The sequence below is a fragment of the Ursus americanus genome, chromosome 10, assembly GCF_024610735.1.
Source record: "Ursus americanus isolate L20-20 chromosome 10, mUrsAme1.1.p, whole genome shotgun sequence".
Taxonomy (NCBI): Eukaryota; Metazoa; Chordata; class Mammalia; order Carnivora; family Ursidae; genus Ursus; species Ursus americanus.
Genome location: NC_142136.1, coordinates 70598898 through 70622303, shown reverse-complemented (window position 1 = coordinate 70622303; position 23406 = coordinate 70598898). Strand labels below are relative to the sequence as shown.

General features: G+C 35.2%; 1 protein-coding gene across 6 annotated transcripts in view; it reads left to right on the top strand.

The window, feature by feature from the left end:
• PAN3 (poly(A) specific ribonuclease subunit PAN3) overlaps positions 1-23406 on the top strand; it is a 126766-nt gene that overhangs the window by 91078 nt on the left and 12282 nt on the right. For 3 of the 6 annotated variants that reach the window (XM_087865222.1, XM_045797043.2, XM_045797040.2), the window contains 10 exons: positions 60-116; positions 1307-1411; positions 2239-2296; positions 10155-10316; positions 10556-10672; positions 10760-10861; positions 14660-14825; positions 15932-16022; positions 20491-20630; positions 23021-23150. In XM_087865222.1, coding sequence (XP_087721348.1) covers positions 60-116; positions 1307-1411; positions 2239-2296; positions 10155-10316; positions 10556-10672; positions 10760-10861; positions 14660-14825; positions 15932-16022; positions 20491-20630; positions 23021-23150 — 1128 coding nt within the window. The remainder of the gene's footprint in view (positions 1-59; positions 117-1306; positions 1412-2238; positions 2297-10154; positions 10317-10555; positions 10673-10759; positions 10862-14659; positions 14826-15931; positions 16023-20490; positions 20631-23020; positions 23151-23406) is intronic. The other 3 variants (XM_045797044.2, XM_045797042.2, XM_045797041.2) reach the window with 2 other exon arrangements.

The window sequence follows — 23406 nt, the reverse complement described above, 5'->3', positions numbered from 1 at the left end:
TTTTTAAAAACTAATAAATAGCTAATAGTTTTATTCTGTTTTGTTTTGTTTTTGGTCAGAGATCTTTCAAAAATTATCACAGAACAGCTTGCCGAACAGAAGGTCAAATAATTGAGGTAGAGTAGAGACTTTCCTTGGTTCTTTCAAGTAAGAATTCCATCAATGTTTTACCTTTTTTGGGGGTTTATTATATTTTATAATTACATTTTTATTTTATATTTGTAGAAAGAAAATTTACTTTAGTCTGTAAAGAGGTTCTTTTGTCACAAAACTGTCTCAACTGTTTTTATAAAGATTATATATGGCACATTTTTATGATGTTTTTACCCTTCAGACCACTCTTAAAAATATGCTCATGGTAAACCTGAGGTGGTTAAGCCAAACTGTGCTATGTGGTGTAAGAAAACCAAGGCAAGAAAAAGAAGGTATTATTCTCCCTACAGATATAGGTTAAAAGAAACCTTACAGGTATTACAAAACCACTTCCTGGTTGAGATCCAGAACAAGAGTAATCATCCGAGGGCAGCAGAAATCAGCTGAATTCATTTTTCAAAGAGGGGGGAAAAGTGTTTTAGCTTTTAAAATGAAAAAAGAAAAGATAGTTTAGAATGTACGTCGATTTTGTATCAGGGACCAGTGAAGAGGAAGGAGAGGCAGAGGAAAAGGGAAGAAGTCAGGGGGTGGGGAAGAGTTCAATTCCAAGAAGCTGAAGGTTTAGTAACTTGGCTGTAGTTTGCCCAGACTGTATTTAAGTAGATCGTTGCACCCTTCTGCTCACCTAAGCTGCAGACCCAGACCCAGAGTAAGTCAGTTGGTCCTCTTTACTGTTGCAGTTTGAAGTGTTTAATCAGTATGTACAGAACAGTTTGTTTAGGTTGGCCACAAAAAACCCTTCAAGGGGGTGGTTCTTGGGGAGCCAGGGCAGTGTTACCTCATTATCTGACCGAATCCACACACTTTGAATATCTGCTTTCTTCCTCTCTTCCAACTGCTTTAAAAAATATTTACAAACTATGTAACTCTTCTTCCAAAGAGCAGCTTTGGCTTCTCATTGGAAGTTAAATTTTATGGTATCTGAAGAAATGTTTCCTTTTTCATTAGATTTTTAAATTCATTATTACATTATAATATTATTTTTAAAGTGAGTTAATTCAGAAAGTATATACTAATGACAGCTATTCTGAGGTGTTTAATTTATTATCATTAAAACGTATCCATTTATCTATCAGTGCCATTTAAAACAATGATAAAGCTCATCAATTGAGAACAATTGGTTATTACATTTTCCCTCTCCCTACCTTTTTAGGTATTTCCAAACTATCATATTTATCCTCCAACTGCACCTCATGTTGCTTATATGCAACCAAAAGCAAATGCACCTTCCTTCTTCATGGCTGATGAACTCCGACAGGTATGCTTTCAGAATCCCTGGTGGAAATACTTAATGTCTGTTGCACTTCAGCAAACAACTGGAGAAAGAACAAAGGTCTTTTCAAGTCATACAGTTTATATATGCTGAACTAAAGCAGATAAAATTCAGAATTTATGAGTTCTCATTGATATATTTATTTAAGGAAGCCTGTCGTTCAAGAAAATTGCAAGTATGTGTTAGGACATAAAACAGAAAAGTTATTTAAATGGGCCACCTTTTTGTATTTCATATCCTATACTTTGAAAGGTCTCTCTAAGATATATTAAATAAATTATATAAATGGTTTCTAACCTTCAGACAACGTTTTCTAATAGCTATAGGATGAGAATAAGTAGTTTGGCATAGAAATAAACCTCATTTTAAAAGAGCTTAATATTTTCTATAAAGTAGGTTTTATAAAATAATTTAGTTTTTTTTTTTTAGGTAAACATCTGGGTATTATTTGATATGTAGAATTTCATTTTATACTTACAGTCTCAGAAAAATTTTTATTTCACAGAAGAAAGTTGTACCAGTATAGCGTTGACGAGTGAATTATTGACAAGCTTAGAGTTGGCCTTGAGTTTTCAGCCCCAGAGTTAGTTATGTGCTTTGGCTTATAACACAGCTACTTAACCCCATCCCTAATTATGGGTAGGTTGATCGTAACTATTTAGACATTTTATCATTATTAGAAATGTCATTTCATGTTATCAACATTAAAAAGTACACATACCAAAAAACATTAATATTTATGTTATTTATAATAGAAAATCAAATTTCAGAAGCTATGTTTATATGTAAATATACTTGTTTTCTTTTCTTAGGAGCTGATTAACAGGCATTTAATAACAATGGCTCAAATTGATCAAGCAGATATGCCAGGTAAAATGCGAGTTGATTCATCCTTTTTAAAAGATATTATAATCTCTGTGTACATGTTTTTATGTCTTGAACAGCAATTGCTATGTTATGAATATATTTATTTGAAATCTACTTTTGAAGAGTTCCAAAATGCCACTGATCATCTAGTTCATTTCACTTCTACATGTGACAGTATTCTAGTTCGTCAAAAAAAATTAGGTGGTTTTAGAATTCATGGTGATTTACCTCACTGTGCACTGAAAATATTTGTGTCTTCTGAAACTTGATGAAATATGGTTACTTAAACAGAGGGGGAAGGTAATTATTATTTTTGAAACTATGGTGTACCAGACAATGTGCTAATTAAATTGTTTATATGTCTTTCTCACAAAAATTCTATGACATAGACATGAATACTACCTTTTCCCTCTTATGTATGAGGAAAACTGAGGTTGACAGGAAGCCTAAGTAACTTGCCATTGAAGCCCAATGGCTAGTAATCAGCTGACTGGGTCAGAATTTAAACCAAGTTTTTCTGTACCACAGTGTTTCTTAGAATACAATTAAAATCTCTTTCCCTAGCTTATTCTATATATAGCAAGATTAAATATGGTATAATTTAGCAAAACTTTATAAATAATGCAGTAGGAATACATTTGCCATAGAGATAATCTCAAAGCATGTGGTTGTAATCAAGGATTCACCATAGTCCACTGTGCATCTTCTTGATTGCTAAAGAATTAAAAGGAATATGTCTAGCTATTATGCCTTAAGACGAGTCTTTTCAGTTTAGATGGACAGGGAACTTATCTGTCATACCCTTTAAGGTTTTCAGGTTGGAATTTTCCTTAATTATTTAACATTGTCTGTGAGGCCCTAGCTAGGGTAAAAGAGGAAAACTAAATAGGTTTATTTTTGCCTTTCCAGTCTTTATGATTGCAATCATGTATAAATAATATGACGGTAGATTAGACATAATTTGAAATTGTAATAGAATTTAGGAAATGGCTGGATATAAGATTAATACATATCAGTTAAATTTCTGTAGACCAGTAGCCAATAACTTCAAAATATAATGGAAGGAAAAGATGCTATTTATAGTCGTTTCAGGTTATCAGCTAGGAATTCATGCAGCAAAAGATATGTAAGATCTCAATGGGGGAGACTTATTAAGAGATATTAAGTGAGATGAATAGAGTAAAATACTATATGATAAATAGGAAGACATAATGATTAAGATGTCAGGTTTTCTAAACCGATGTATAGGTTCAGTATAATTACAGTCAAAGCATGTGAGCTGTTTTTACTTGTAATTCTTCTGACACCTGTTTCGTGTCCTAGCTATTTATTAAGGGCTCAGTCCCACAGCACTGCTCCTACTTCAGATGCCATCTGAAATGGGTTACCCTGGCTATGTACACTCTGTGTGGCCAACTACAAATTTGGGGGTTTCCACAGCCACTACCACCCCTTCCCCATCCCCCCACCCCACTGGTTCAGTAATTTGCTAGAATGACTCACTTTAGGTATTACTGCTGGTTTAGTATAGAGGATACATAACTCAGGAACAGCCAAATGGAAGAGATGTCTAGGGCAAAGTAAGGTGGGAGATGGGGAATGAGGGACAGGGACGTCCATACCCTTTCCAGGTGTGCCACCCTCCTTGTACCTCGATGTGTTCAACTTGTTCAGTTCTCTGAATCCCACCGTTTAGTTTTTTTTTTTTTTTTAATTTTTTTTTTGTTTTAATTGAAGTTTCATTTTGTGGGCGTGGTTGATGAAATCTTTAGCTTTTGGTGATGAACTAAATCTTCAGCTTCTTTGTCCTCCCTGGGGGTTAGGAGAGAGGGCTGAAAGTTCTAAGCTGCTGCTGCTTTTTTTTTTAAGATTTTATTTATTTATGTGACAGAGGGAGAGACAGAGAGAGAGGGAACACAAGCAGGGGGAGTGGGAGAGGAAGAAGCAGGCTCCCAGCAGAGCAGGGAGCCCAGTGCGGGGCTCGATCCCAGAACCCTGGGATCACGCCCTGAGCCGAAGGCAGACACTTAATGACTAAGCCACCCAGGCGCCCCTGAAAGTTCCAAACTTCTAATCAAAGTTTGGTCTTTATTTTTTAAAATTATATTATGGCATAACAGAGCTTTTCATAGTATACGATAACATTTATCAAAGCGTAAAGGGCCAACACTACTCAAGATACTTTGAAGGTGATGATGAAGAATCTGGGTGTATTGAGGGAAGGGAGGCATAGTTTGAGTCTGTAATAATTAAAATAATGTAGATGGGGGACGGGGCACTGGGTTAGGCAAATTGGTTAATGGACCAGGCTAAAGAGAGTCCATACACATTCTGTGGTAGATGTGGTATGTCAGTGGGGAAAGATGGCATTGGAAAAAGTGGTTTTCTTTATGGTAAAAGATAAAATTGGATCATTATCTTTAACCATATCCAAAAATCAACTCCAAATTGATTAAGAACTTAACTGTCTAAAGTAAAACTTTAGAAACTTTACAAAACAAAACTCCTACTGTAAAATCTTGGTGAATAGATTTAATATTTCAGTGGGGAAAGATTTCCTATACAGAAAACAAAGATCATTGACTCTTAAAGAAAATACTGATAAATTTTACTAAATTAGAATTAAAAACAATCCAAAGATACTCAGAGTAAAGAAAAAACCTAGGGGTGCCTGGGTGGCTCAGTCCTTAAGTGTCTACCTTTGGCTCAGGGCGTGATCCCAGAGTCCTGGGATCGAGCCCCGCATCGGGCTCCCTGCTCCGCTGGGAGCCTGCTTCTTCCTCTCCCACTCTCCCTGCTTGTGTTCCCTCTCTCGCTGGCTGTCTCTCTCTCTGTCAAATAAATAAAATCTTAAAAAAAAAAAAAAAAAGAACCCTAGAAGAAGATATTTACACAGCTGACAAAGAATATAAAAAACACAATCCAGTAAGAGCATAAATAACTCAATTGAAAAAGGGCCAAAAGATAGCAAATAGGCATGTGAAGAAATAGGAAATTCACATGACCAATAAATGTATGACAAGATGTTGAACATCATTGATCATTAGGGGAAAATACGAATAAGATAGCTTATTTATTTATTGATTGCTTGATTGATTATATTTATTTATTTGAGAGAGAGAGAATGAGCAGTGGGGAGGAGCAGAGGGAGAGACAGAGGGCAGCAGACTCCCTCCTGAGCAGGAAGCCCGATGCAGGGCTCTGTTCTAGGACCTGGAGATCATGACCTGAGCCAAAGGCAGACACTTAACTGACTGAGCAACCCAGGCTCCCGATTTTAAAGCGTGGTCGTATAAAGTGTCAGGAGATGGATCCACAGGTTCTCCAGTACATTGCTGTTGGTACTATAAATTGGTGAACCTGTTACCACACTGGAAAACTCCTAAAGCTGAGTATCTGTGTATGCTGTAATTCAGCAATTCTCTTCCTGGAAACTCCTATACATTTTCAAATGCAAAATATGTAAGGTATCCATGACATTGTTGCTTAAAATAACAGAAACTTTGATCAATCCAAATGAATTGTGATATTGTCAGATAATGGAATATTGTACAGCAACTTAAATGAAGAAAGTTCACTGACATGTAACAATATAGAAGACTCTTAGTAATGTAATAGTAAGTAAAGTTAGTTGCAGGAGACTACATATAGCATGATAACTTTTTGTAAAGCTAAGTAAAATTATAATACGTATTTGCATTTATGTGAATGTATGTGTATATGCATATGTGTATATCTATATGCAATAAAACTATAAAAAGAGAAAGAAGTGAGAAAAGGAAGGCAGAGGTTGGTAGAAAGAACCATTATTTAGATGAAAGTTAAAGTAAAGGTCTGAGCTTTTGTTTTGAGTGCTGAGTTTGCAGATGCTTATTATGTTATTAAGAATAATTAACTAAATAAAAGCAGGCCCTGCACAGACATGAACCAGTGATTTGAGTGTCACAAGCTAAAGGTTATGGTTAATCCAATTCTGTGCCCCCATGTTCAATAAATTTTAATAAATACTTTTTTTTCCCCTGTCACTGCTCTAACTACTCTATTTCATGTCTTATGTTTACTATTAATCTTCATCTCATGTTGGCTCATTTATTAATGTTTGGTCTTGCTGTTTTTTTCTCTCTCCCTTTTCCATTCCATACTTCTTACTCCCACCAGATGAGTACTTCTCAACTTTGAAATCATAATTTATTTCCTGTAGAACAGGGATTCTCCACCAAGAATGATTTTCCCCTTCATGGGTCATTTGGCAATGTTTGGAACAGTTTTGGTTGTCACACCTGGTGGTGGAGTGCTACTGGCTACTAGTGGGTTGCTTAACACCCTGCAATACACAGAACAGTCTGTGACAACAAAGAGTGAGTCCATAGTGCTGAAGTTGAGAAACCATAGTGAGTCTCAGACATTAAGTATCTTAGATCCAAACTATCCTTCTGTATGTTCTTTGAGGGGAAGTAGGGTTGAATAGAGCAAAGACACTAACATTTTCCTTTTTTATCATTATTTTTAATATTACTTGGTGGAATTGGACCCCAGACTAAAACTTGGGGCAGAACTAAAGAGTGCAGCTCCATCCATACTCCAAGTTGATTTTCTTTACTTTGATTTTTGCTACTTAACAGTGATTTAGGCATCTCCTTTTATTCATAAGGCACTTCCCTTTATTTCATACTTAATTTTGTGCATTTGTTCAATTGAACTAGGAACAAAGAAAGAGCAGAACAGCAATGACTAGTCCTATCAGTGGAAACATTTGGTTTTTAAGGTTAATATTAGACCACATATGATTATTTCAGAGTGGAGTGAGAAATATAGTGTTAAAAGGTGACTGTGAAACAAGGTAAAAATCGTAATGTACAGACATAAAAAAAAGCATTTTGAAGATTTTATTTAAGTCATGAGAAACTGTTTATAAGACTTACAGAGCAGGACTGTTGAATGTGCACACTGGCTTTTTCATAGAGGAGGACAGGAGTTACTGTGCAGTGCTAGTAGTTATCTACATATAGTTTACAAGGGTGTAAAATATCTCTCACAGCGTCAGAATAAGACACTGAAAGGGTATCCTTTGGATAGTGCCTAGTTTTTCACTGATCTTTTTTTCCTCCTATAATGTAGAGAATTCAACATGCCTTGTTTGAAAGTACAAATAGGGATAAAGGAATTAAGAGTGTAAGATTTTTAGTTGATTGTGTCCCTCACTCACTCTTTGTCACACTGATGCTATGAATACCACTGCTTGGCATAGTGAGTTTCAAGTCCTTAGCATAGCATTGAAATTTCCCTCTGATCCAATCCCAACATAACTCTCTCAGCTTTTTCTCCACTTTGCACCTCCTCTGTGATATACGCTGTTCTCCCACCACATGAGATTTCACAGTTCCTGAACATAGTGTACACATTCAAGCCTTGGTGGTGGTGGTGGTTCTCTTCACTCCCTCACCATAAAGCAAAGCACTCTTTTCAACTCATTTTAGCTCACTGAAAGCAGTCTCATCCTTCAGTTTCTGGTATATGTACCAAATCTTCTGTTAGATCTTTCCTAGTATCCTTGGGTATGGCGCCCTTCTCCCTTCTGTTTCCATGTGTAGTGGTTCTCAAAATGTGGTCCTGACCCAGTAGCGTCTTTTCATTATCACTTGGAAACTTGTTATAATTGCAAATTCTTGGGTCCTGCTTTAGACCTACTAAATAAACATTGGGCATGGGACCCAGCAAACTGTATATTAACAAGCCTCTCTATGATTCTGAGGGGTGCTAAAGTTTAAGGACCAGTGCCGTGGTGAGTTGTACTTGTTTCATAGCTATTTTCCTTGTACTGTATTATCTTTTATAGCAATCTCTGTTGTTTGTTTTTTTTTTTGTAAGCATCTTGATAAGAACCCATATTACATTAATATGGGTTCACTACTACATAGTAGGCACTCATTACATTTTTAGTATTTTGAAATTAATGACTTCCTCTTATTAGATGCTCCTCATGAAATAACCAGGAAACAAAATTTATTTATCATTTGTATGTGGAAATTACACTGATCATTAAAGTAATGAATGGGCAAAAGTTACAGCTATATTCCCTTGTCTGTATACCTCCCTTGTACTGCTTCATTTCAGAAGAACGTGCCACTTGACCTTGTTTTGAAAGTTAGATTGAATCAGTGTTTGTTTTGTAGTATGGCCAGAATGCTGTCTGGTGGTTAAGAGCACACGACTATAGAATCAGAGTGCTGAGTTTGCATCCCAGCTCCCTCTCTAGATGTGTGATCCTTATTTTCCTTACTTATGAAATAGAGGGTTCTGTCTCATATGGTTTCAAAAACTAAGAGATGGTGAATGTAAGAATTTAGCAAAGACAGGTGGGGTCATTTTGAACCTGTCTTCTGGAATGACAGTTTCTTACGAGTGTTTCACATGTATTTCTTAACAGTCATAAGTCAAAGATTATTGTTTTTTTCTGTGAGTTTTTTAAAGGAGATTTATTGCTATGTTTTAAAAATAGTGTTAAACGGGGGTGCCTGGGTGGCTCCGTTGGCTAAGTGTCTGACTCTTGATTTCGCCTCAGGTCATGACTGCAGGATTGTGAGATCAAGCCCTGTGTTGGGCTCTGTGTTCAGTGTGGAGCCTGCTTAAGATTCTCTCCCTCTCCCTCTGCTCTCCCTCTCCCCTCCCTGCTTGCATGTGCACTCTTTTCGCTCTCTCTCTCTAATAAAAAATAAAAATAAGAAATAAATAGTGTTAAACATATTTTTTGTAACAAGTTTGGCAAGTATGGAATAGTGCAAAGAAGAGAATAAAAATCCTCCCACTCAGAGGTTACAATTGTTGAAGTGTTTGTTGTATTCCTTTCTAGATGATTTTCTGTTGCATATTCTGCATGTTCACTTAGCTTGCTTTTCATTTGAAATATCGTGAGCATTCCTGAGTCATTCAAGATATTTAACAGAATGGAAGCTGTCCAGTTGGAAAATATAATTTGATTGTATGTGAAGTATTAAAAAACTCTTGTCCTTTTGGATTGTAAAACTGATACATGCTTGTTCTAGAAAATAGCGATAACGAAGGGAAAAGAAATTGACTATACTCTATAGAGAAACCAGCTACTGAATACATTTAGTCTTTATAAGAGGAAACAAATTAGGATTCAAGATAAGAGTTTTTTTAAGGCCTAACGAGAGTATCATGAGCAAATTCCAACGCATTATCCTGATTATTTTTAAACATAATTTTTCTTACTTTGAGGAACATGGAAAGCATGATGGTAAAGTTGTTTTTATTTTCTTTCTGTTATATTTTGCTAAGAATTAAAATTGTGTTATTCTGCCCCATGGTTGAAAGTTTTGATAGATTGCCATATTTATACGTACATATACATACAAACATATTATATATATACACTCTCCAATTTAATGTTGCTTGTTTTTGAATTTCTTTATGCTTTGAAAAACAAGAATTTATATAAGCTTAACACCACTGTCTAAATATATTTTGTGTAAACTAAAATGTTTAAAGAAGCAAAATCTATCTTGATTTTTATTCAACATCAGAATCGGAAATGTTTAACATCTTTTAGTGATTACACAAATTGTTTCTAATAGCTGAGAAACAAAGAGTTGTATTGTGCTATGAGATAAAGATGTTTTCGAGTGTATGAAATCTGGTTGTTCTTTCATTGTTTTATAATGCCTATTTTTATTGATAGTGAAACCAGTTTGTTTTATAGAATTGTTATGAATGTTGACATTTCCAGAATTCAAAAGTATGTTTTGATAGTGGTGGTTTATGGTAGATTGGATTTCTTTATTACTCTGAGAGATTGATGAATATTAGCAAGTTAAAGTTGTCTTCCTATGAATTACTCTAGCAGTCCCTACAGAAGTTGACAGCTACCATAGCCTATTTCCTCTAGAACCACTGCCACCACCGAACCGGATACAGAAATCAAGTAATTTTGGATACATTACATCTTGCTACAAAGCTGTAAATAGCAAAGATGATCTGCCATATTGCCTTCGGAGGATACATGGTAAGGAAGATAAATTATCCTCTTTTCGAAGCATGTTATTGAGGCTAGGATTACTGAAACATTCCTGCATATATTTGTTTACTTAATATGAAAGTTTAAAGAATAATAAATAAATTTTTTATTTCATTTGGAAATTACTAGCTCATAAATAATATAGAACATGGCTTTTTCTGCACATTTCTGATGGAATAAAGGGGAGATGTCATTTACAGTTTAGTAGAAAAGATTTTCTTTTTCAGGTTTTCGTCTTGTTAACACGAAGTGCATGGTGTTGGTTGATATGTGGAAAAAAATTCAGCACTCAAATATTGTAACCTTGCGTGAAGTATTTACCACTAAAGCATTTGCAGAGCCTTGTGAGTAATTTGTACTTGTCTTTCTGCCTGTGGGCTTCATTATTTGAAGGCAGATTGCAGTAATGAGTGTTTGTGTTTTATTTTAAGCTCTTGTGTTTGCATATGATTTCCATGCTGGAGGAGAGACTATGATGAGCAGACACTTTAATGACCCCAATGCTGATGCCTATTTCACAAAGAGAAAATGGGGTAAGAAAAAGATGCAGGCATGCTTTATTTTGACAAATATTTTGCTCTTTGGAAGAGTAGTTTTGTATTTTAAAATGCATGTAGATTTGTCCCTGTAATCATAGTGCATTTTAAAAAGAAATGTCTCAAAGAATAGAAGTCAGCCCATAACCAGCTGGGAAATAGTGTATTGTGTGTATAGACTGAGATGAAGATGGGGTGTGAAAGACTCTTGGAGGTATCTGAAATCTCAATAACAGAATATGATAAAGTTTTTGCTTCTTCTTTTTTTTTTTTTTTAAAGATTTTATTTATTCACTGGACAGAGAGAGACAGCCAGCGAGAGGGAACAGAAGCAGGGGGAGTGGGAGGGGAAGAAGCAGACTCCCAGGAGCCTGACGTGGGGCTCGATCCCAGAACGCCAGGATCATGCCCTGAGCCGAAGGCAGACGCTTAATGACTGAGCCACCGAGGCGTCCCAAAAGTTTTTGCCTCTTAAACACTTTTTTTTCTTTTAAAAATACAGTGCTTTCTAAAGAAAGACAGTTTGAAAAATGATACCTGGCGCTTCACTGCCCAAAGCACAACCGTTATCATCTCTTCATATATTTCTTTCCAGGCTTGGTTTTTTGTTTTGTTTTGTTTTTTGGCTTCCTGTCACATCATTTCCTTTTCCTTTTATCATTTTGTGTCATTGCATCTTTCATTTATTATAAGTATTTTCCCCCCTAAGTTATATATTTTCTGATTATAATTTAATGACTCATAGTCCAGTGTGACTGTATATCATTTTTGAAATGATTTCCCTAAACAAATGCTTTTTTTTAAAAGGTAAGACTCCATGTTACTTAAGGAATTAGTCTTCAAAATAAGTTCTCAGTAACATTTACTTAAGCAGGGAATATTTTCTTTTTTTGCCCCTTTCCCATATTTATAGTTCAAATACTGCAAAGAACAAAAATATTGTAATTATGTTCTAATAAGTGTTTATTAAAGGGTAAAATAGCTTCAAAGTAAAAGGTCCATTTTGAGATGTCTGTTAATTAACTTACGTATTTGGGGAAGGAAAATGTAAGTATTATTTTTTTGTTTGGGGACAGGAAAGAAGCATTGAATTCTTTTAAAAAAATGTTTATTATTGAAGTACAGTGGAAAAACCATTGCATTTTTTACTATGGTTTTTAATCTTTTAAAGATTTTCTTGAATACATACTGAGAGAAATTAAGGAGGAAGGAAGATGTGAGTCCACATTATAGTATCTTTTGGATTGTGACTCCTTTAAGGACTCTTAATTGTGGATAAAAATATATTACTTCTGTTTACTTGTAACTTTGCTTTCTGACAGTTGGAAGAAGAAAGCTGTGGTTACATGGCTGTTTCACGTTAAAAATCTGGTCATATGGTGTGGTCATTTTTTTTCCTTTTGCCATGTCATCTGTAGACACATACATAATTTTGTTGAAGGGGATGTGGTATAACTTTTCCTATAGATGAATATAGCTGTAGTTGTTCAAGTTTATTTTAGTAGTAACACCTGTGAGATGACTGTTGGCTTTAATTTATAGCTGGGTTCCTCAACCTCAGCACTGTTGACATTTAGGGCTGGATAATGATTTTGTGGGGGCTGTCCTGTGCATTCCAGCATGTTAAGCAGCGTCCCTGGTCTCTACCCTCTAGATGCCAGTAGCAAGCCCGTTCTCCAGTAGCAACACCAAAAATATCTCCATACATTGCCAAATGTTACCTAGGGAGTAGAATTGACCCCTGTTGAGAACCACTGATTATAGCACTCCTTTCTAGTTTGTTTGTTTGTTTGTTTTTTAATCTTTATTTTTGGTGTTGACTGATTATTTGATATATTATGTTTCTATTTTCACAGGAATCATTCCTTTTTCTGATATTTGAAAATATCACTTGAAAAGTAGTAATTTCCCTGGATATACTATATATACTTTAATTTGTAGTAACTTCTAATACAAGGCAATCATTGGTTTTCCTATTGTGCATACTAAAAGAAAAAAAAGTGTGTGTATAAACTTTTGGAGAGACATAGATAGAAGTCTAATGTTTTCTTATACTATTTAATTTAGCTTGGTACAAAGTAAAAGATTACATATTGTAAGAAATACACTAATTTAGAAAATGGGAATAATATGTGATCATACTATATTATAGGGGTTTTGATGAGAGGTTTAAAATGGGACAAGGTGGGTCAAGTAATCTCTGCTGTTGTTAACAATATAAAGGTTAAGATAGAATCTGGCAGAGTAAGCAAGCACTGTGTTTGCTGTAAATACTCTTTTTTCCTTATTACCACATTTATTAAGTAGTTTTATTTAAACTTTTCATAGTCATCTTTGACAACGTCTTGGCATGTATCACTAGAGCCACTTTTTGAGTGATTTAACACTGTTTTCCAGATTGTATTGTCTTCAGTGTGTCTAAATTGAGGGAAAGTAGTTTTTGAATTTTGTATTTGCTTTTTCTTGGAAATGTTATCCCAAGCCACAGATTTCTCTTTATTATCTCCATAATTGACCATTCAACGGTTTTGCTTTTATACCTCATTCACAAAAAATTTGTTTACAATCATAATAACACTTGAATTTATAAGGTTATATTCCCTGAAATAATTAAAAAATCTGTTAAATTTATGTGGCTCTTTTCCACTGATTTAAGGATTAACAGTGACCCAGGAAATAGGATCAAGAAATACTTAAACAAGAATTGAGGGGTGCCTGGGTGGCTCAGTCGGCTAAGGGCCCAGTTCTTGATTTTGGCTCAAGTCATGATCTCAGAGTCATGAGATCGAGCCCTTCATCGGGCTCTGGTCTGGGCATGGAGTCTGCTTAAGATTCTCTCCCCCTCTCCCTCTGTCTTCCCTGCCCCCAACTCCCTCCCACCCCTGCTTGTGTGCCTGTTCTCTCTTCCTCTCTCTCTCTCTCTCTCTCTCAAAAAAAAAAAAAAAACAACTGATAGAATCAAAATGATTACTCATGGTAGATCGGATTATTTTTGTTTCATTGTTAGACATAAGTGATATTCAGTGTTTAACGTTAATATTTTTATGAGTTGGATACCATCCTGTCTAACTGACACAGCTGTAAGAGAGGAGGCTGTGCACTTTATGGAGAATAAGAAAATAATTCAGTATAAATGATGGTAGAGACTTTTATTTTTCTTTCAAGCCACAGAATGAACAGTTCTCACCTGCCTAAACAATAATATAGGCTAGGATTATTTTAAATAAAATAATAATCTTCGCTATTCCTGAATTTATTCAGAATTTACATTTATTTGATTCACAATTAAATATAAATTCTTTAAATAATTTTGTTTATTGTTCAGTAATTACAATGGTCGTAGAAAAGAGCATTTCATTGAGAGCTCTGCTGCTGCTGACAGTAGAAATGTATAATCTCATAAATAGGAAATTGAGGTTTGTCTCTTAATTTTTTACTAATAGACTAAATATATATATACATACATACATATACATATATGTATGTATTGACAAGTTGTGGGGCACCTGGTGGCTCAGTTGGTTAAGTGTCTGCCTTCAGCTCAGGTCATGATGCCAGGGTCCTGGGACTGAGTTCTACTTCAAGGCTCCCTGCTCAGCGGGGAGTCTGCTTCTCCCTCTCACTCTCCCTCTGTGCTCTCTCTCTCTCTGTCTCAAGTAAATAAAATCTTTAAAATCAGTAAATAAATTGACAAATTGTGCCATGATACTTGAATTTTGTTGTTGTTGTTAGTTGAGGTTTGAATGTTTTAGTCTTTTAGTTGGTTATTTAAAAGGTATCATTTTTGTTTTGTAGGTCAACACGATGGACCATTGCCCAGACAGCACGCAGGATTATTGCCAGAATCTCTTATTTGGGCATATATTGTCCAACTGAGCTCTGCATTGCGTACCATTCACACAGCAGGTTTGGCGTGTCGAGTTATGGACCCAACAAAGATTCTGATAACTGGCAAAACAAGGTACTAGCATTTTGAGTTTTGGCTTTATTGAGCATCTGACCTATGACAGTTTAGTAAACAAAGCATGATTTGTTTTAATTTTACCTTTTCATGTATTCCATCCAGAGCAACTGCTGTGACTTTGAGTTCATTTGTAAGTTAAAAAAAAAAAATGTTGAATTCTTAATAAAATGGCTGCTTATTAACCAAGAATCTTGTAAGGGTTTGGGAGGTATATATAGTTAGGGTTGGGGGATGTAGACATAATATCAATATACCTTTTCTATGTGTAACCATGGTTCTCAGATTGTAGCATGAAACAGAATTACCTGGAGGCCTCATTAATAAGCACACTTTATTGGGCTCCACCCCGGAGTTCTCATTCAGTAGGCCTGAGAATTTACATTTCCAGCAAGTTCTTAGGTGATGCTGTTGCTGCTCACTGGGTCCCATGCTTTGAGAACCACTGCTAACAAAGTTAAGTAACAGCCCTTGACTTCACCAGAGTTTTATTTGAATTGCTGTAATTTTGAAAGTTATCTTGGACAGCATAGCATAAAGAGCTCAAGATCTGGTACCTGATTATCTGGGTTCATCATATCCTAAGTCTGTTAGTTGCTATCTACATGATCCCTGAGCAAGTTATGTAACTTCTGTGTATGCAACAGCCTTGTAAGGCAGGTACTGTTATTATCTGTTCCACATTTATAGGGTACCTGTCTCATAAGGTTATTGAGAGGATTGAATGATTAATACATGTCAAATTGAATGATTAATACATGTGAGTGGTGCCTAATACATCTTCAGCAAATGTTAGAAAGCTAATTAGTTCTCTTTCATGAATAACTAATAAAGAAGCAGTTTGGGTGGTGAAAAGACGGCCTGGTAGTCAAAGATGTGAGTTATACTCCTGGATTTATCAGTTTCGGGCTTCTATAACAGCACAGGCCTGTCAGTATTTATGAGTCTTAATTTCCAACTCATCTCTAAAATGGTGTTTGATAGAGGTTACATGGGGAAGTTAGACTAGATAATATTCTGAGATCCTTCCTAATATTATAGGAAATGTTAAATTTTTAAGAAAATCTCATTTTAATCATTTTCTTTAAATTCTCTGGTCTTTGAAGGTTGCGAGTAAATTGTGTTGGAGTTTTTGATGTTTTAACGTTTGATAACAGTCAGAATAATAATCCATTGGCATTAATGGCTCAATACCAGGTGAGTAAGAATGAACATAGATACTTAGTAATTTAAGGCTTGATTTTCTTTTAAGACAAATTTTGTTTATTTTAAGGTGTTTTTGGGGTTTTAAGTCTAGATTTCAGTTAATTCTGGGGGTGTCTCTATGCCAACTTTGAACATGTGTTTCTTAATCACTGTGGTGTAATGTAGTGTAGAGTCCTTATAAGTGGGAATATAGAAAGTTAATGACAGTGTCAAAGACTAACTGTTCAAATGAAAATGTATTTATGTGATGAGGAAATTTGTCTTTGGCATAGATTAAAACAGATTAATTAGTTGAATAAGTTATATTAAATGACATTTTCCTTTTTTTCATTTCTTTAATGTGTTAAAATAGCTGTTATTTTTACTTTTAGATATTGTCCCACTACCAATCCAAAAATTTTAGAAGTATTTTCGAAGGAATATCGTTGTATTGCCATTTTCTAAATAATTTTTGCTTTTGCATACTCCCTTCTTGTATATAATCAGAATTTGGTTCTAGTCTAATCATAATAATAGTGTAGACTTAGGCCCCTTTTATGTTTTTCACTGTTTATATGAGTTCATACTTCTTCATTAGTATAAGGTATAGGAGAATAAGACCCTATCTCCGCAGAGAACGTTAAGTGTAGTTGCTTTTGCCTTGATTGCTCTGTGCAAGTAACGTGGCTCTGTAATTATTTCATATCATTCATTATTGTAGTACTTCACATTTTTTGGATGATATGCAGGTGCTGTTTTAAGACAGTGTTAATTCTTTTTGTGTAAGAAATTTTTGGTGTTTCTGAACATTTATTAACTGATAGAGGTTTGATGTAAGGCACAATCTCTTAATTACATGGAGAAACGAGGACAAGAACATTTTACCTTTTCATTGCCCTTCTCATTTCAACTTCTTTTGTTTAAATCTTTGAAAGATTTTAGTTTGCTTATAAGCCAAAATTTCTGAACAAAAAGGAAAAGACAATTAGAAGTAGCATCTAAGTAGTGCCTAGTAATCCAGTTCATGTGTAAACCTCTTCTTTTGCTGCAGATCTAGGGACAGTATAGTCCCCAAGAAGTAGAGCCACTCATCACATTGAGTTTGTATGCAGACTTTTCACCTCTTCCTTCCCCTCTGCTCCTGCCCAAACTCAGCAGCAGCCAAGCTGTCCTGGTTGGTAGCACCATCTAGTGGGCACCATTCAGAAGAATTTGACTACTTTTTTCCCCCTAGCAGCAGCCTAAGGGGATTTGCTCCCTCTTTCTTATCTAGGGTGGTGGTTCTTAGCGACTTTCCTTCTCATCTTCTTACACCTAGTGCCGAACTAATTGGCTCTGGAGATTTTTCTTCCTAATCTCTGTGCTTCTAAAAGTGACTGATTATTGACTGAAATGCTAGCGATCTTCATGTATCCAGGAAAATAATATTAAATTTTTGAGGAGAAATTAGACATTATTTAGAACCAGTGCCACCTAACTTGATTCCAAGTATCTGGAAACCCCATCTCCACATTAAAAAACGAAATACCTTACAGTTTTGTTTTTCTTACAAGTACAGCCTTAACGCTCTCATTCTTCTCTATTCCGAATAACGTTCTTGTTTTTTTTTTTTTTTTTTTTAAATTACTAGTATAAGACTAGTGTGATTTTGGTTTTCGGTATCATAGCAGTATTATCTTCCCTTTTTTCTTTGTGAATGTACATTATTTCAGTTATGTTAGTGGTTATGTAGTTACCTTGAAAAACAACTCTTTTTAACAAAAAGTAATCCTAGAGTTCCAAACAAACAGCTCTTAAGTACGCATTTGGGACAATTGATTGGTAAGTTAGGAACTGCCTTCATTCATAAACTCAGGCTGCTTTCAACCAACCGTCACCTTCCCTTTATTTTCCAGCAGTAAAGGGTATTTAGGGTTTTCTTCTTTTTTTTTTTTTTTCCTTTATTTTTTGGGGGGCGGGTGATATATGTGTGGAAGATTTTTCATATAGCTTATAGTAAGGTAAAGGAGAGAATTAAAGATAGTCCCAATGGGGGATTGTGATTTTACAGAGAAGAGGGTACATGAGAAAGGAGTGCATTGTTTCTTGTAGTCTATTTTTCATAGTCTGTTTCAGACACGTGAATAGAGACTGACTTTCAGTAAAGTGGACATAAGTAGAGCCATAGATAGAATCAGAGAAAAATCAAGAAATCAAGAATCAGGAAGAAACTGAAAATGAGTGGGGGGAAAACCTCCAGAATTCAACAAATGGGGGGAAAAACCAGATGGAGGTAAGAAGCAAAATAACAAATGGAAAATTATTTAGCTGGCAAATAAGGAAAGGAGAGTTACTGAGCTTTTATGATGTTTAACTCTCTTAATTAAGCAGGACTTCATTAACCTCTTAGTTAAAATAAAATCAGTTCTAATTTAATCTGGAATATGTGACATGTATACTTTATTTCTAAAAGTGGGTATTCCCACCTTGAGTCAGCTTTAGAAAGGTGGTGGGATGTACTTAAAATCAGATGTTTTTATTTTCAAAACCCATCCAGTCCTTCAGCTATCTTGGACTTTTGTTTTCCTGTCTCATAATAGGGAGTACTGGAATGTTCTAGGTGGGAGGTTTAGTTACAGCATCAATTCAGGGTGGAGCTAAACTGGAAATTCTTTTGTTTTAAGTGTTGGGAGGCTGTATGTTGGTACATGCTGCTCAAATACTTGATAACTAATAGCAACCTTCAGTATGCTTTGCTGAGGATATGGGATTGAAACACAGAAATTTACATTTAGCATTTACATGTACTGATTTCTCTTGACCCACATTTTTATGTTTTCATTACTATAACTTGGACTATTTTTACTTGACCTTGAGAATGATTGAGGAGAATCCTTTTTGAGTTCGTTCATGGCCGTGCCTTCCAGAGAACAGAAATGATGGCAACAGTAATAGTGCTCCCTCCCATGCCACTTCCCCTCCTGCCTTTCTGGGCTCCTAACTCTGTACCACAGATGAAGTTGTAAAAAGTTTCTTTGACATGAATCCTTGGCATCTCTTATTCTGATAGATTCAAAGTAGTTTTTCTAATCCATTTTTCCACTGGTTATAGGATCTCATGTTCAAAGTGTCAAGATTCATAAATGCTAGTTTTGGATGAATTTTTGATTTTGGATTTTTTGATGTTATTTTAGTAATGGAGTTTGACTTCTTCTTTATACTTTATTATTTAGGTAAAATGTTAAGGATAGCTGTATAGTGCTAAAGTTTCATTAGTGACTGCCTTCCAATATTCGCCTATTTTGCAACTATACCATTTATAAACATTCCACAAAACCAGTGGTTCTCAACCCTGGCTGCATACCAGAACTCTTGTGGAAACTGTGAAAAATACTAATACCTAGATCTTACCCCAGACTGGTAACACCAGAATTGGGGTAAAGGGATGGTCATAGAGTGATTTTTTTTTTTTTTAAGCTCCTAGGTGATTTTAATGTATAGCTAGATTTGAAAACTCTTTATACTAAACCAGTATTCAGTAAATGTATCCAGTAATTCAGATCAGTTCTCAGATCTTGAAGATCTATAGAAGTTTTCTATCGAAATTACTTCAGATAATTGTATTTAACTCTGAGCTATTCCATTCTCCTAGGCATATAGTTATTAATAGTTTACCTGCCAAGTAGAGCCACTTTGGATAACATTCTGTTTCCTGGAGTTATAATAGGTAATAGAGAGCTTACCTCAATTCAGCTAGTTGTCTTTTGAAAATCCTTTTAGAATGAAAGCCTCAGAGTGGTAAATCTTAAAAAAACAGATAGATAGATAGATAGATAGATAGATAGATAGATAGATAGATAGATACCAGGTGGTTACAGAGCTCTCAAAGATCTGTTATAATATGAGGAAAGATTGTCTATTTGGAAACAAGGGCAGGCAGGATGTCATTGGGGTTTGCAGCGTTTTTCAGTGTTCTAAAAAAACATATTCTGAAATCAGGTAATGGTATGTTGTGTTTGGAATAGTGGAATAACTTTTCTTCAAATAATTCTTTAAACTCCCACTGTATTTTGGGTATAATGGAAAGTGAAAGGGGGCGTATTATAAATTGTAATGATCATTGTAAAGTGAGTATATAGTAACCAGCCTTAAATTTCTTGTAATAATGTCAGCTCTGTCTAAATAAAAAAATTTTTTTTTAAAAATTTAAAACAGTAATTCTATAGTTAGCGTTTGAATTGCTCAGAGTAATGTTTTTGGAGCTATATTCATCAGAATTACCTGAGTGCTTTAAAAATGTTGGGCCTGCTCACCTAGACCTACTGGTGGAGAGGCTCAGAAATCATCTTACAGCTCCCAGGTGACTCTGAGCACCAATATTTGAGAACCCTGTGCTGGGAGTTCTGTAGCTTTTTTGTAAAGGTGCCAGCAGTAGTGTCAGTGTATTACATTTGTACCTATAAAATAAAAATTAAAAGTTACATTTATTCTTTCATGTCAGCAAGCAGATCTGATATCATTAGGAAAAGTTGTGTTGGCTTTGGCTTGCAACTCTTTGGCAGGAATTCAGCGAGAGAATTTACAGAAAGCCATGGAACTGGTGACAATCAACTACTCCTCTGACCTGAAGAATCTGATTTTGTAAGTTTTACTATATGATTAAATGTATGTAATGATCATATGAGATAAGACAGCTTTTTCATAAAGGCCTTTTAATAGTAATTCTATTTTAGTTCTTACTATTCAAAATCAGGCATAACACAAGTTAAACAACTTTTAATTTCTTTATTGTTAAGTGTATATTTCTTTGAATAAATTCATATACCAATGTGTTTGGTTATTGATGTTTTAAACATTTGGCCTCTCAAGTTGCATTGGTATCCACTACCTACATAAACCTTTTAAGTTTAAATTGAAATAAAATAAATCAGTTCTTCAGTTGCACTAGCCACATTTCAAGAGCTCGAAAGACACATGTAGCTTCTGGCTAATACATCCCATAATCTGAGAAAGTTCTGTAGACAGGGCTGCTCTAGGGAGTGCTCGGTATCTCTCTGAAAGCTGTCATAAATAAAAGTTAGATGCAATCCAGTTACAGACTCTGTGGCCAAAACATTCATTCCAGAAAAGCATGTTCATAAAGGTCCCTTTGCTTCTTCTCCAGTATCTTCAGACTCTCAAGTAGTCCTTGAGTATAGGCTTGAAATGTATGTGACTTAATAGAAACCTGTTGTGGAGTACGGTCACCACAGAGGGACTTAGACACACACCTGTCTAAGATACATCTAACATTGGGGAATTCCAGAGGGTGGACAACCATAACTCTTATTCTGAATTATTCTAGAGAACAGATGCTGGGCTATCTTTTGACATTTTTCCTATTCTGTTCTAGAAGCAGTTGGAGCATATTGATCCTTTTCAGTGTCTTAGTTTTCAGCTATTCCTTCTGATTTTTCTGTGTAGTCTTGGATGATTGAGTTTCTTTTTGGACTAGCCCTGGATATGGAATTGAGGGTTAGAGGATGCGGCTGCCCTTCTGTGCTTTGTTATACTAACGTAAATGTCCTGCTCGTGACAGAGCCTTGGAAGCCAGTGGTTGCCCAGTGTTCCTATTAATAATCAGATGACTGCTCTTTCAAATGAAAATATTTGTTTTATATATTTTCACAGCAGTGATTCCTAGCCTTAATTTGCAACATCTAGGATGTTTTAAATAATCTCAAGTATTAATCTCCAAATTTTCTTTTTAGAAACTTAGAGTAAAGGATATAAATGTAACAAACTAGCCATATGTTAATAATTGTCAAAACCGGGTGATGGGTACATGGACATTCATTATATTATTCTATCTACTTTCATAAATGTTTGAAATTTTGTCTAATAAAATGTAAATAAAAAAGCCGTACTTTCATACGAACTAATAACAACTTTATAGAGCAACAAACCGTGTATCAGGCACTTTTGAACTGATGCAAATTAATTAATTTTCCCAATAACCCTATAAATTAGCTCCATTTTAGAGATGACAAAACTGAGGCATGGAGAGGTAAGGTAACTTGCCAAAGTCACAAAGCTTGTAATAACTTCCAAGTAGTTAGATATAAATTTGTCAGTAATTACAGATAAATAGCTAAGACATAGATTATCCACAGGAGTGTTTTATTCAACAAAAGAATGCCTATTCTGTGCCAGGTGCTGAAGATACTTTGAACAAGATGAACAAAATCCCCACCCTAATGGTGAGGAGGTAACAAACATGTAAACAAATAAGGTGTTTGCAGGTAGTGCTAAGTGCTATGAAGAAAATTAGATAGAATTATAAGCAGAGTGTGCGGGGGGGGGAGGCTCCTTTAATGAGAATGGTTAGGAAATGGCTCACCTGTCAGGATAGGCAGCAACAGGGCATGGTCATCTTTGTATTCTAAGCAGGTAGCTTTTCGAAATGTAGTATTTTTCTGCCTCAGTTATTATGGTAGAAGAAACTGAATTGGTCTCTTCTGATGTATGTTAGTTCATGAAGATTTCTCAGAATAAATATACCATGACAACTGGTAAATGAAGTTGCAGAGTAGAAGGCAGCTTCCTCAAAAGTTGACCCTTGTTTGATTTATCAAAATTGATGACCCAGTTTTAGTTCAAAAATTATTTTGCAGAGCAATGGAAAAATCCCTTCAGCTACAACCACCCGCCGTTTTATGCCTTCAAAAAAGTTTGTAACAGTCTTTTCATGCCCCACTATTGTAAGGAAGGGTTTGAGAATGGAAATGGTTAAGTATAACCCTAACTCAACTTGCCTTTCTCATTTTCATAATAGCAAAAATATAGAGAAAGAGACTGTTTCTTCTTTTGGCTCCTCAAATTTTCCAGAGAAATCATTACACCTTAAAAGTGAACTTGACTTGCATGAAATAATGTTTTCAAATTTATGTACACTAATGTGATGGCAGCAGCAGCAGCTATGTGCTTGTGGGTTATGTTGTTTTTTAAATTACATGTTTGTCATTCAAGTGATTCTTCTTTATTTTTGGCAGGTATTTGTTGACTGACCAAAACAGGATGCGAAGTGTAAATGACATCATGCCCATGATTGGTGCTCGATTTTATACTCAATTGGATGCTGCTCAAATGAGAAATGATGTCATAGAGGAAGACCTTGCAAAGGTAAAGAGTCTAGTTAAAAAGAGATCTACACACTTGGCACCTATGTATGTAGAGAGATATAAAACATAGTAATTTCTGTGCTAAATAGAGTACATAATTGGCTAAAGACTGTTTGCAGATATATTTGTCCAAACTTAACGTTCAGTATTTTAATTTCTTATGTCCTCTGGGCATTTGTTTTCTTTTTTGTTCATGATTTTGCTACAGTCAATTGACACAATCTTGATTTTTTTTTTTCATGTAAGTTACTTTAACC